General features: G+C 40.0%; 1 protein-coding gene across 1 annotated transcript in view; it reads right to left on the bottom strand.

The window, feature by feature from the left end:
* Nucleotides 1-4,153: 4,153 nt before the first annotated feature.
* The window catches only part of DUS2 (dihydrouridine synthase 2), a 44,564-nt gene continuing 34,124 nt past the window's right edge, over nucleotides 4,154-14,593 (bottom strand). The window contains exons 13-16 of the mRNA XM_075281807.1: nucleotides 12,446-12,598; nucleotides 10,415-10,502; nucleotides 6,408-6,481; nucleotides 4,154-4,453 (exon numbers count right to left, since the gene is read on the bottom strand). Of these exons, the coding sequence (XP_075137908.1) occupies nucleotides 4,234-4,453; nucleotides 6,408-6,481; nucleotides 10,415-10,502; nucleotides 12,446-12,598 (535 nt within the window). The 3' untranslated portion in view covers nucleotides 4,154-4,233. The remainder of the gene's footprint in view (nucleotides 4,454-6,407; nucleotides 6,482-10,414; nucleotides 10,503-12,445; nucleotides 12,599-14,593) is intronic.

The following is a 14,593-nucleotide window of genomic DNA, read 5'->3' as shown; positions in this document are numbered from 1 at the left end:
CAGAAAATGATTGCAAGCGCAAACTCTTTGGTATTAATATCTTCATTTATTTTGCTTGCAATGAAAAAACACAAAAGACAATGGGAAAAAAAAGTCAAATCATTGATCATTTTAAAACTACTTTATTTTGCGACATACCAATTCTGTATTACATTTCTCTTTATTTAGCAGCATTACAAGGCTTAATCAGATTCTATTTGCAGGTAAAATCTGCTACGTGTGAAAGCGCCTATAGAGAGCCAACACCATTTATAAGAGCCCTCCTAATAAATCCTCAGGGCTTTTTCACATTGCGTTTTTGGCCTCCCTTGCCAGGATACATTGGTAACCAGTCAGAATCAGCTGTCAACTTATCCCTGCACGAAGAACTGGCCATTAAAAATAAGGGGGGCCTGCAGTTCTCCGTGCAGGGATAAGTGGGTAGCTGATTGTGACTGGTTACCAACGGATCCCGGCAAGGGAGGCCAAAAACGCAATGTGAACACTCCTTTAAAGTGAAAGTCCCACCCCCAAACAGGCTGCTATGCTAGTAGCATAGCATCCTACATCATTATTAATACAAAGCACACATACCTTTGGAGGTATTGTGTGCTTTGTAGTTCTCCAGCTAAAAACTTATATATTATTGCCCCAGTTCCCTCTCCGCAGTGCCGCACACCCGATGCCCCAACAATCCCCCCCCCCTTCTAACATCTTTCCATTGCCCCCTGTACCCATACCTCCCAACTTTTGAGGAAGCAAAATAGAGATAAAATGTGCGGCGCAAATTTAGCCCCGCCCACTGTTGTTGACTCCGCCCATTCTCATTAATTTTTCATGTGCCCACACACAGTATAATCCTCCTACAATCACCCGTAAATTATATGTCCCCCTCTATCTCTCCCCCAGCTTCATATACACCCTTCATCTGCCCCGTTTCATGTCTCCCCCTCCATCTCTGCCCCCAGATTCATGTCCCCCCCTCCATCTCTGCCCACAGTTTCATGTCCCCCATCTCTACCCCCAGATTCATGTCCCCTCCATCTCTGCTCCCCAGATTCATGTCCCCTCCATCTCTGCCCCCAGATTCATGTCCCCTTCATCTCTGCCCCCAGTGTCATGCTGTCCTCTCCATCTGTGCCCCCAGTGTCATGCCGTCCTCTCCTTCATCTGCCCCCAGTTTCACGTTCCACCTTAGTGTAACACATTACACTTACCTTCGCCTTCGCTCCCTCGCCACTCTCTGCGCGCCTCTCTCTCGCTGACACAGTTGTAGACGCGATGTGATGTCATCACATCGTGTCTACACAGCCAGTAGCAGCGGCGGTGAAGCAAGGAGCTGACCTGTTACAGCTCCTTGCTTCAGCCGTGTATGTGTTCAACTCAGATCTGCGTCCTCTGGATGAGTTGAAATAGGACATACAATGACTGCTGAGGGCGCCAGCACACGGTGAGTATATTCCAAACTCTATAGTTTAAACTGGAAAAGTTGGGGGTCGTCTTATACGCCAGGGTCCTTGCATTCCTTCAGCAAGTGGGGCTAGGTCACCCCATAAAAATACTGTTAAAATTTCTGCCAAAGGTCTATTATGATCTTATGGGGACACAATGTAAAAAAACAAACAAACAAAAAAAGCAAAACAAAATGCATGAAAAACAGACACTTTCTTCCCCTTTTTTATTTCCATTTACCGGGACATAAACTTGCAAAAGTAAAAATAACAAAAATACATCCCTATGTGTTACTGTAAAAAGACGCTAAAATGGCCCCTATGCACCCTAATGCTTTTCTGTGAGTGACCTCTTCCCGTACGTCCCTCTCCCCCCATTTACTGGGCCCCAACCGCTTCACTTGCTCCATCTGGTCGACTTGTAAGGCTCAGTTCTCCCTCATGTCTCTGAAATCGTCCATGGTCTCTGTACTTTATAACGCTCTTTTCTCCCCCTGCCTGTCCCCGACATGGTTAAGGTGTGGTCCAAGGCCGGTATATTCCGAATAGCTGATATGGTGGACCCTGTGTCGTTGGAGCTCAGGCCCTTTGACTACTTTGTGGCCAATGTAGGCCTTCCTAAGGCTGAATGGTTCCACAATTTTCAAGTTGCACACTTTGTCCAATCTCTCCATGGCTCATCCAAGGTCTCCCTCCCTACAGCCTTCAAGAGGATCTGCCGTGCAGGCACCTCCACCAAAGGCTTTATCTCCTTATCAGCTTCTCTCGTCAAGCGCTTGGCTCCCCCATTTGGCATCATTATATGTCTAAATGGGAGGAAGCTTTGGGTGCTCCCCTTTCACCAGGTCAGTGGCAGATTGTTTGGTCCTAAGCTCAGAAATCCTCTCAGTGCATTACTTTTAGGGAGACGCAGTTCAAGCTATTAATGCATTGGTACCATAACCCCAGCTCTTCTCCATGCTTTGAATCCTGCACTTCCTATGGAATGTTGGCATTGTAACACCGCTGTAGGCACTCTGTATCACATTTTTTGGACCTGCCCCCTTATCCTGAGCTTTTGGAGGGAGTTTAGAGCATTGATGGATGCCCTTTTCCTTCAAGGGATCCCCCTAGATCCCCTTACTTACATTTTGAACCTCCTTCTTAGGCATTTGGGTCATAAGACCTCTAGGTTGTTCCTCTACCTCCGCTCAGCTGTGAAGACCCTCATTGCCAAACATTGGAAGAGCCTTAATCCCCCCTCTGGCACAGAGCTTCTGGCCCGCATTAAGCACGTGCGGAGCCTTGAATTCCTCACCACCAGTCTTAATAACACTCTAGACGACTTCCTCTCCATTTGCTCCCCCTGGGATGCCTACTGCGCTCTACAGGGACTGTGACCTGGTACTCCCCTCCCTTAACTTCCCTCCCCCCTTCGTACTGTCTCTGTGGATTTGTTATCCCCAACACCCCAGCCCCCCCCATTGATTGAAAACACCTGAATCTAATTCCCCCTTCAGGTTATCTGGTAATTCTGAGTCTGGGTTCACACTACCGTAGGTGTCCGACAGCTAGTGTCCGTAGCTAATGTCCACGCAACATTTTAGCAACGGACACTAGCAGTGTCCGTTTACAATTTCTATTAATTTAAATGGGATATTATGTAGTGTCCGTGTGTGTCCTTAAGTGTCCGTTTACAACCATGGCCGATTTTTCAAGCAGACAGAATAATCCTACATGTAGTACATGGTTGTAAACGGACACATAAGGAAACACACGGAAACTAAAGGACACAACATAACATCGGCCATTTCCAGCTGGTTGTCGGCCCACTACCTCTCCCAGCTCAGTTGTGGTTGCACCCCCCCGCGACTGATGACTTTTGCCACTCAAAGATAGGACATAGCAGATCATTTTCTTCTATAAATAAATGACCACATCTGTCATGTACGGACCATCCTAGTTCATGACTCAATCTTGCACTTGCCCTTTCCTCAGGCTGCAAACTGAGCGTAAATTACACTGGTGTCTTTTTCCTTGTAAGCTCTAAACCTGGGGTGCACCCTGATACTTGCACAGCTTTTACAGTCCACTTCTTGCCACAACCTGCTTTGTCTGAAAGATGTGGTGATTTTTTAGATCCTCCTTGTTGCATTGAAAACGGTTTAACATTTTTTTTCATTGTTGCAGCCATACAAAGGCTTGTTGTTTTGCTGCTTGAGATGCATTTTTCAAATACAATATTCTGCGGTGCTGTTAACTTATTGACTAAGTTTTATTAAAAATAGGGGGATATAGGGGGTGGGGCAAAGCTTTGTAAAGGTCATTAGATGCTGTGCTCATGTTTGGCCAATCATACAAGAGGTTAACACTGGCAACAGCAGCCAGTGTTGTTGGGTGATACAGCAGAGTATCAGCTACATGTTACAGCTGACACCCGTTGTCTTGACACCTGTTCAGCACCTGAGCAGGTGCTATGTACATGATGTAATAGTACGTCTTATGTCTGGAGGACCTTCTTGATGTACTAACCTAAAGAGGTTAACAAGACTAACAAAACTAACCTCGGCAAATAAGTCACTACAATTTCTGAATTTTATGTTAGGTGTTGCTATAATGCACTAAAAATCAAAGCAAATTAGACAAACAGCCATTTTATGATCACTTATGATCATTTTATGGTGTATTGTTTTCAAGAGAACAAAGAAGACATTACGCTCAATGTAGAGGTTTGAGTTGTCAGCATAAATTATTTGATAAAATATTGCAAAAATAAACAGTTAAAATATGCATTCATAATTAAAGTATGGCATCAAATCTGTCGTTAATCTTTGGAATCATCAAAATTTTCATTGTTATGGAGTCTTTTTATAATCTGTTCTCCACCTTGAGAGACTGTCATTTCAATACTTTCTTCATGGATTGCTCTTTTTCTCTTCCGAACAAGATTGCTTTCTTCCTCACCAATCTTTCCTTCTGGAAGCCCTAATGTTCGAAGACATACAATGGCTGCTGCCTGTTCTGCTAACTTCTTTGACTTATCCCTGACAGAAGAAAAACAGGAAGTATTTAGATAATTGAGAATGTTTAAATTAAGTATTCATTTTAAATTTAACTTAAATTTTTGTTGTATATTTTTAATTTTCCTCCTCATTATCACAAAACAAGTATTAAACAAAAACAAAATACAATTCATATAAAAAAAGCAAATCCTGAAATATTACAGTTTTCACACTGTATACTGTACTCTGTAGCTGACAGTTCCGCTTTTCAGCAGTCATCCATAGGGGCAATTTATTTTTAAATCCTTTAATATATTTATAACATACTAGCAAACGGATTTGCACAGGTAAATTTCATTTTTTGTTTGTGTAATGGCACCAGTGTAGTTTTGCACTGGTCTATTTTTATGTCGTTTATGTGTGTGTCCATCAGCATCGGGTGTATCTCAGTTTGGATATCTGTGAAAAACCTGCAAGTGGTTGTTATGGATACCTTGAGTAAAGCTGTGTGTATGTGACCTTTTGTAACAGTGTGATCAACAGCGCCCTACCTCTTTAAAGCTGACCTACAGCAGTGAAGAAAAATCGCTGGGTTGTTATGGAAACTTGGAGTAAAGCTCTGATGTGTGATGGTGTGTGCTGAGCTGTGTATCTAATCCTCTGTGTGCTGAGCTGTGTATCTAATTCCCTGGAGTGTGATACTGTGTGTTGAGCTGTGTATTCTATCCTCTGATGTGTGATACTGTGTGCTGAATTGTATATCTAATCCTCTGATACGTGATACTGTGTGCTGAGCTGTGAATTTAATCCTCTGATGTGTGTAGCTCAGTTTGGATATCAGGTATGGAAACCTGGAATAATGCTGTGTGCATGTGTCTAAATCCTTCCCAGATACACGATGTACCTGTGTGCCAAATTTGGTGAGGATCAATCCAGTCGTTTGGTCGTGCATAAAGAACAGACCAAAACTTAAATAAATAAATAACTCTCTCTCTCTATATCTATCTATCTATATGTTATATAACATGTATGTTCATACTGCTGATCATTAATGAAGTCAGGAAAAGCCCTTTAGGCTAGAGACACACATTGAGGGGAAGTTATTGACTAGTGTTTCCTATGCCCAGTCTTCCATTCCTCCATTGGTGTAAGATGTACCAGAATTATTAAGAGGCTCTAACCTCTTAATAATTCTGGCACTCCACAGGAGGTCTTCTCTGCTACAAATTAAGTCTATATGTCAGAGACTTGCAAAGACACCAACTTTTATAGAAAAAGCCTGTTTAGTACAAAGAGGTGGCATTTATTGGGAGATCAACACACACACACACACACACACGCACACACACACTATATATATAATCTTTTTTCCTGATCCCTCATTCTTTCTCATCATGGATAAAAGTGTGGTTGTTAAGTATACTATAATTTGTTAATAGGTTATGCTATTATATGATGCAATATTTGGAAGAAATAAGTAACAGTATATAGTTTTATTTTATTTGTCATTGCAAAATGCCTTAATTTTGCAAAAGTGATAACATAAAGCAGCTAAAGAAATATATAAACAGTTTTAGCCTTGCCACATGCCGGAAGTCATGATTTTGTAATAACTTTTAATTGTTATGAACCATTGATCACTTTTGCATTGCTACAGCTTGACCGCCTTGTATTTTGCGAGGAGTTATAATTTTAGGGTGATCCAATAATAATAATCAAATGCTCAATATTTAGTATATGTTTATTTTACATGTTTTTAATTAGAAGTTTAGCAGTGATCTGACAACACTGCTAAGGTCACTATTGTGGCCAGTGATTGGCTGCAGAGGTTACAAATCCATGTTAAGCACCGATCTAAGTACCATTCCCACTACACCACCAGTTTCTGGAAAGAAGACGTGCAGAGTTCCAAACTGTGAAAATTTACTTTTGGCAGTATGGCTAAAAACACACCAAATTATGAAAGTGTTAATAAAAATTAGAAATCCAAACTCACCACAGGGTTGAACAATATTTCTTTTCATCCACAGTTACCACAGAACTGAAAAACTTATCAAGTGATCTCTGAACCTAGAGAAACAAATATAATTTACTAAATACTTTACATATATAAATACTGTATATTACTATAGTCAAAAATACAAGCTTACTAAGCTTTCAAGAGGATTGTCAAAGAAAGACAGTTAATTTTACATAAAAAAAGAGTTCATAGTCCCTTAAAAAAAATTATGTTCTGATATTCACACAAGTTCATATTCAGACTCATCACAGAGATATTAGAGGCAGTCTATGAATTTAGTACATTGCAGAGCAGCCAATCCAAACACAATTTTGATTTCTAAAACATATTTGTGTTTAACGGTAAAGTAACAGAATTCTAGAATGCAAAATCTACATGATATAGTTACATATAATTGATGAGGTTGGATAAAGACATCAATCCATCAAGTCCAACCTATAACCCTACAATCCCCTACAGTGTTGATGATAAAAATATCAATGCAGTGTTAAACTAGCAGCAGCTATGTGTGGTCCATGTACAGCCTCTTGTAGAAGAGCCTATTTGAGACACTATGGTGCAGATTCACTACTAAAAATGCACCAGAACTCCAGCACAATTTGTGCGAAAAAATAAGGCATACATGCCTTAAACTCACACAGTCGGCACTGTGTTCGTCAAGAAGATATAACTTACCAGAAAAGAAGGATGTTCATTTGGAAAAGGAGTGACACTGTGCACTAGACAAATGTTAGCACATTTTTTTTGTTGGCAACTAAATTAAATTCAGGCCATACAGTCTAAAATGACTGGAGAGTCTAGTCTAAGTTTGCACTGTAACTATTAGACAGAAAATAATGCTTCAATGATGCCAATGGTGGTTTTCTTATACCTGTATATGCTCGCCTGTTCAGCTGTTTTTGGTGCCATTAAATCTGACACAGATAGCTATAGTGGGTAGTATCTACAGCTTCAGCCAGTATTGCTGATCCTTGTGGGTGTTGTTAAGAGTGCCTATACAGCAGCCACTAACTTCTCTAGGTAACACTCTACACTCCTCTGCTTTGAGTTCCTTGTGTGGTAAAGCGCATTAAAAATGTTTGTCATTGTAACTGCTAAAATGCTAAGGTATGCAAAAAGCAATGGTACCGCACACTCGATAATGAAATGGCGATTGGGATAGATTTATTTTGATAAAGGAAGCGCAATGGATTTATAGGTTGAATCCATGTCACCTAATGGTTTGAACGAACAGCTGGACTTCACTTGTTTTATAGAATGATATTGATATACGCCCTAGGCTTTTGTCTTCAAGAATGCTCATTATGGTGATCCATCTAGTGATGATATATGTTTATATTTTCATCATTTCTTTTTTTTTTTTAATCATTGGTAGGAATCCTGATGGGATGACATGTTGGTAATATTCACTTCTAAAAATGTTCAGTAAAAGATCTGGTTTACGTAATTATGCCCAGCAACAATGTTGCGGTTTACCCATTTTTTGGTCTTCTGCCCAATACCCAAGAGGATAAGGATGCATCTATAATGTCTGATAGTCAAAAAATCCCCTTTTAGAGTGGAGATTCCATTTGGAGGAGATTCTATAATAACTATTATAAGACTGTAAGGCAGTGTTGCGATCAGCATGTAAGACACTGTGACCTGAGGTCGGGGCTCGAGTGGGAAGATTGGATCTGTAGGATGGTGAGACTGGCATATGCAGATCCGAGTGCGCTCATATTATGTGTATTTGGCTACGGGTCCATCTGATTTCAAGCGGAAAAGTGTGCTGGAAATATAACTTTAATGAAGGGGACTATGTGCTGTGGCAGTGCTCGTAGTGGGACACACGCGTAGCCAAAACAGTCAGTGATAATCTCTAAGTTGTTGCGCATGCGTGAGGAGATGGTATATTGTGCTGTTTATAGACACCTGGAGAAAGACGTGTATCTAACGGCTAATCATCTACATCGCATTTGGAGGGGCAGGACTATGGGTGACATAAGAGATAGGTGCGTCTGCAGCCTGATTGTAATTGGATCTTGTTGCCTTGGTAGGTGTGGCAAGAAGTTTAAGAGACCGCAGCGGAGTAGGGCAACTCACCGCTGAATGTGAAGCGGCGGTCAGTTTATCATACCGCTGTATCACAATAGCAGTTGTGAGGAAAAGTGTTTTATGACCCCTGATGAATCTTAGAAGGAGGAAACGCGTAGGGTCAGTCGCTATTGGTTAGTATGGTGGTTCAGTCTTGCTGGTTGTCTGAATAGGAGGCCTGGCCATTGAGTCCTTCCTTCCTCTCTGTTGGCATGGCGTTAGGCCAGTAACCTCAGAGGGGAGGAGGGGTGTACTCGTTGAGCCTACGTACAAAGTCCCGTTGTGGCAGCCTTGAGAGATTGGACACTATATTGCTTTTTTGAGGGAGTGAGGATATCATCAGTCTCCAGGGACATTATCAGAGACGGATCACTCCATTTTTTCTTTTCACAAGAATGCTGTACACCTAACAGGGTGTTGTGTGTGGTGTTATAGGTGTGGTTTTAATATATATTAATAAAAGTCAAGTTTTAATATTTCTTGGGTGGTTAGTGTCAGCTGCTTCTCTGTGAAATTTAAATGTAAAAGATTGTGGGAAAAACTATTTTCACTACTAGACGGAATAGATGATACGCTGCTACAAGCATCAGTAAAGGGGTATTTCCATCTCAATAAGTTATCCCCAAGGCTCTCGCATCCCCCACGACCACTGCTACATTCAGAACACAAAACAAAACTTCCCCATTCACCTAATCAGTGGGAGGACAAACTCTGAGACCACCAATCTGCGAATTATCTCCTATTCTATGTATGGGTGATTTCAGGGGCTTGTCTGTTCTGATCCACTCCCGCTTGCAGATCAACATTACTTTCATTTGAACCAATGGCTTCTCAAACAGGTTGTGAAGAACCCCACTCTAGGAGTCAGATTAGTGAGTGGCAAAGCCATTTTTTCCATTTTTATGACCTACACACCAGGGGGTGGAGACAGATTCACTATAACTAGATATAACTGAATTCTACGCTAGTCCCTAACTGGGGTAGATCTCAATTTTGGTACATGGGACAGTACAAGGTTAAAGTATCTTAATAATTCAGGCACATCTTGTGCCACTGGAGGAATGAATTAAGACTGGCTTAAGAAACACCAGTTTACTAAATTCCCCCCTATTATTTCTTTCTTATATAGTTCCAAAATATTCCACAGATATGGTCATCGCTCACTATCCCCTAGTTGGGCTAACAATTTAAATTCCCTATCAGTATATCTTTGTAGTATGGACAGAAACCCCACACTAACATGAGGAGAACATACAAACGCCATGCGGATGTTCTACAGACCCAGGAACTCAGCGGTAAAAAGCGAAAATTCTAACCATTAAGCTACCATGTTGTAAAATAAGACACACACACTAGAAATATAAAAATGAAGAATTGTGAATGTAACAGAGACTCAGGATCAGTGGCATAACAGAAGTCTTGTGGGCCCCGAAGCAATCTTTTGTCCAGGGCCCCCTACCTCATCCCTACAGCGAATTCTTGATAGTGATAGTTACGGGTGCTGAGGAGTTTAATCAACCTTAGTGTGGTTAGGGTAATCATTGGGTCTCCTTGGTTTATGGGCCAGATGGAGCTGCAATCTCAATACTGATGTCAGTGCTTATGGGTCCTCTAAGTCTCCAGGACCCCAGTGTGACTGCATCCTTTCAAGTTACCCCCTGCTCAGGATCAGTACAATATATCCAAAAGGTGAAAATACTATTGAATTGTCAAATATGAATGCTGTTTATGTTACTGTTGTCATTGTGAACACTAGAGGTTTTCCTTGCTTCTTTTTAGAAGACAGACCACATACACTGATAATGAGGCAGAACTGTTCACTCATGGTATCATGAGTAGATCATTCAACTATCAAAGTTGCTTCTTGTCACTACATGTAGTGACTTTTTTACTTTAATAAAACTTACTGTATAGTAAACTGGCTGCGGCAACTTTTCCTTTCTGCACCACTCCAAAAGGAACATCTTAGGAGTAACCTGCGGACGATAGTCTTTTCTACAGGAGTGGAGAAAAAGAACTAACATCAGTGACAACAGACACAAACAAAGCATGAACTCTTAATGCTACTTATGATAGATTATGGAGAAGTCACATGCTGGAAGTGAAAGCTAAGGTTGTCTTAAAGAGGACCTTTCACTATCTCCACCAACTCCAAAACATTGCACCCTTCAATTGTGTATCTAGCCCCCACTGTCCTGAGCAAATAATTATGCTCTACTGTAAAAACGTTGTACCTCATGGTATAATGTTTTTTTCAAAGGGAGGCACACGTTAGACGTACACATTGGGAAACATTGCATACGAATAAGATGAAAGAATTTCTCTAGAATACTACACAATATTAAAAACTTTACTTCTGTTTTACAGGCAGGATGTATTCACAGTGTTTGTAGTATATGTGGGAGTTACATCTTATAATGTACTCCAAGATGGAAGCCTCTGACATATGTCACTGTAAAGACCAGTGGTTCCCAAACTATCTGAAGGCAAGAACCTCTTTTGGATGAACATTTTGCTGGGGACACGCCTCTACCGTACTATACATTTCCCAAATAAATGTTCATACCTGTATTCTGCCTCCTATTTCACTGTAATCTTCCTATTATTCTTACATTTAGCTCTGTAACGGTACCCTGACTTTTATTCTATTCTGCCATCAGGAATTTTGGGGCTCTATACTGGCAAAATTTGTAGACACCCTACTCCCTGATGTATCACAGTTTCCTGCCTTACAAAGTTAATGTATTCCCCAGTGCTCCTCACACTGTAAAATGCTCCACATAGTATAATGCTCCACAGTGGCCCCATACAGTATAATGCTCCACTGTACTTCCAACACAGTATAAAACGCTCGACTGGCTGGAAGCCTCAAACTGCTTTATAAATAGAAATTGGCAAACCTGGTGAGATTCACTTAAACGAATATGCATGAGTTTCCCTTGTGGTCATGTGACCAGCTTTCTCCATCTTCAAAAGCTCTAACATAATAGTGTGTCTGCCTATCATGTGACCCTCATCTTGTGGCCAGCTGCAGCACACACAATAACCCACCCACCCAGACAGCGCTCCCTGGTGCCTTTTGAAAGATATGTGTACGCCAGCATCTTGAAAATGATGGGACCTTCTTTAATGGAGGAAAACAACACGTATCCTCCCTCACAGGTGTTTGTCAAATCTACTCTGTAAAAACAATGCTAAAGACACCTGTTTTCTTTGTGTGTGTGTGTTTGTAATATATATTTGTAAGGTTCTCAACCCATCTATGAAAGTTATAATGGGACCTGCAGCATATTACAATATAGAGAGCAGATTACTTCAGTATTACAGCCATGTAAATCTGGCATAATGACGGGTTGAGAGTTGGAAGCTCTGTTGGAAGCTTCAGTTGGTGATCAAAAAAATAAATCCATACTACACTTTATTTTTACGGTAAAATGCCTTTTGCCTATGCGGTACTACAAACCTAAGATTGGCAGCCAAGAGGTCGGGCCACGCCCTCCTGACTGCCTATGCATGGTTCCAACAGGAACTACTGTGTGATGTTCTGCAATACTTTGTATTGCAATACATTGCACAGTTGATCTGAGTTCACAGCTTCAAGTTCCCTTGTAGGACATGTAAAAAGTAAAAAAAAACAAAAAAAACCCACACACAATAAAAACACACAAAATATAAGTTGTGTGTGTTTTTTTTAACACACCTTTTTTTTAACACCTTTATATTTAAAAAATATATAATGTAAACAGAAATGAACAAACAGACATGTTAGGTATCTCTATGTGTGTATAAGTACCAACTAACCAAAAATAGTGTTAATTATCCTGCACATTTGCAATATGTTGGCATTACATAAATATAAGCTATTGGTATTGCATATCATCTGATAAAGGTTACACAGACACGTTTTAATAGTATTATTATCCTAAAGGGATTCTTACCTTTCAAACTTGATCGGCAATTGAACTACGCCATTATTTTCCGCGTTGTTATCAGCCTTTAGAGTCTCTTGAACATTGACATTCAAAGATACCTTCCTAGCTTCTTGAGATAATTGGCAGCTCTCGTAAAATGAAGTCATTTCAAATACTTCGCTAAGCAAGAAGAACAAGAAGACACATCTTACACGGAGTCTACATCAACAAAATGTGTTTACAAAAACTTATGTGCAGCTGTAGGAGCAGTTAGTGGCATAGCTAACATACAGTTGTGTCTCAAAATGTAATCCTACTAGCCAGAAGATAAAATCGTAATCCACATGCAAATTTGCTGTTGGAGCATCCACAGTGTGGCTGAATCGAGCACCCAGAGTGTGGTCAACATCCAACACTGTTCCCTAACATAAAGACTGATGGGTCCAGATGTGTGATGACCATTGGTGAAAATGGGGGCTCTGACAGATGTGGCCATTCCTTAGATGCACGGAAAAGCTCATAAAAACAAAAAGTTATGTTCACTGTGACACTAACAGGCCCTACAACAGCAAACATGATGTTAGATTTGATTTTGGTGCTGCTAAGAAACTTAATCATATTTGTATTTAGGAAAATTCTGTAGTAGCAAAATTACCAAGTGATACTATGTAATGGTAAGTAGATAATATAAATCAATAGACACATTAAAGTAGGGTTGGCTGATTACGACCTAAATGAAAATCGAGATTAATAGGGAATATTTCAAGGCCCCTAGGGGGGTCTAATAAATGTATAATTTTTTTTATTTTTTTTAAAGTAAAAAAATAAATAAAAATTATATATATATATATATATATATATATATATATATATATATATATATATATATATAATTAAAAGTTCAAATCACCCCCTTTACCTAGATCAAACAAAAAAGTACTTAAATGCTGTGAAACACCTACATATTAGGTATCCCTGTGTCCAAAATCGCCCGCCCTACAAATCTATAAAAATATTTTTCCTGTACGGTAAACACCGTAGCAGGAAAAAGAGTCAAAAGTGCCAAACCGCCGTTTTTTTCACAGTTTTGCTTCTGATAAAAATTTGAATAAAAAGTGATCAAAGCAATAGCATTTCCCCAAAATGGTAGAACTGAAAAGTACACCCGGCCCCGTAAAAAAGACACCCTAGACATCGCCATACACGGAAGTATAAAAAAAAGTTCCGGGTGTCAGAATATAGTGACTCTTAGAAAAAAAAAATTTAAATGCAGTTTAAAAGTAAATAAAACCATATAAATTTGGTATCCCCGGAATCGTGCCGAAACATAGAATACAGATCACATGTAATTTTGGCTGCACAGTGAACGCCGCAAAACCGAAGCCTGTAAGAAAGTCTCGCATTTTTTTTCTTCAAATCCACCCCATTCTGAATTTTTTTCCTGCTTACCAGTACATTATACAGAATAATTAATGGTGGCAACATGAAGAACAATTTGTCCTGCAAAGATTAAGACGTCATATGGCTCTGGGAGCGGAGAAATAAAAAAAGTTATGGGGTTTAGAAGGAGGGGAGTCAAAAATGAAAAATGCCATAGGCAGAAAGGGGTTAAAAATGGGTCGTGGCTGGGTCTTCTAGCAGGACAATGACCCAAAACATACAGCCAAGATAACAAAGGAGTGGCTCAAAAAGAAGCACATTAAGGTCATGGAGTGACCTAGCCAGTCTCCAGACCTTAATCTCATAGAAAACTTATGGCAGGAGCTGAAGTAACGAGTTGCCAAGCTACAGCCTCAAAGTATTAATGATTTAGAGATGATCTGCAAAGAGGAGTGGACCAAAATTCCTCCTGACATGTGCGCAAACCTCATCATAAACTACATAAAAAAAACATATGTCTGCTGTGCTTGCCAACAACAGTTTTGCCACAAAGTATTAAGGCTTGTTTGCCAGAGGGATCAAATACTTATTTCTCTCTGCAAAACGCAAATACATTTATAAAATTTGTGATTTTATGTGATTTTCTAGATTTTATTTTTGATATTCTATCTCCACTGTTAAAATGAACCTATCGTTAAAATTATAGACTGTCCATGTCTTTATCAGTGGGAAGACTTACAAAATCAGCAAGGGATGAAATTATTATTTTCTTCACTGGACGTAGAGGCCGAGGGG

The sequence above is a fragment of the Leptodactylus fuscus genome, chromosome 7 (genome assembly GCF_031893055.1).
Source record: "Leptodactylus fuscus isolate aLepFus1 chromosome 7, aLepFus1.hap2, whole genome shotgun sequence".
NCBI lineage: Eukaryota > Metazoa > Chordata > Amphibia > Anura > Leptodactylidae > Leptodactylus > Leptodactylus fuscus.
This window is presented reverse-complemented; position numbering and strand designations above follow the sequence as displayed.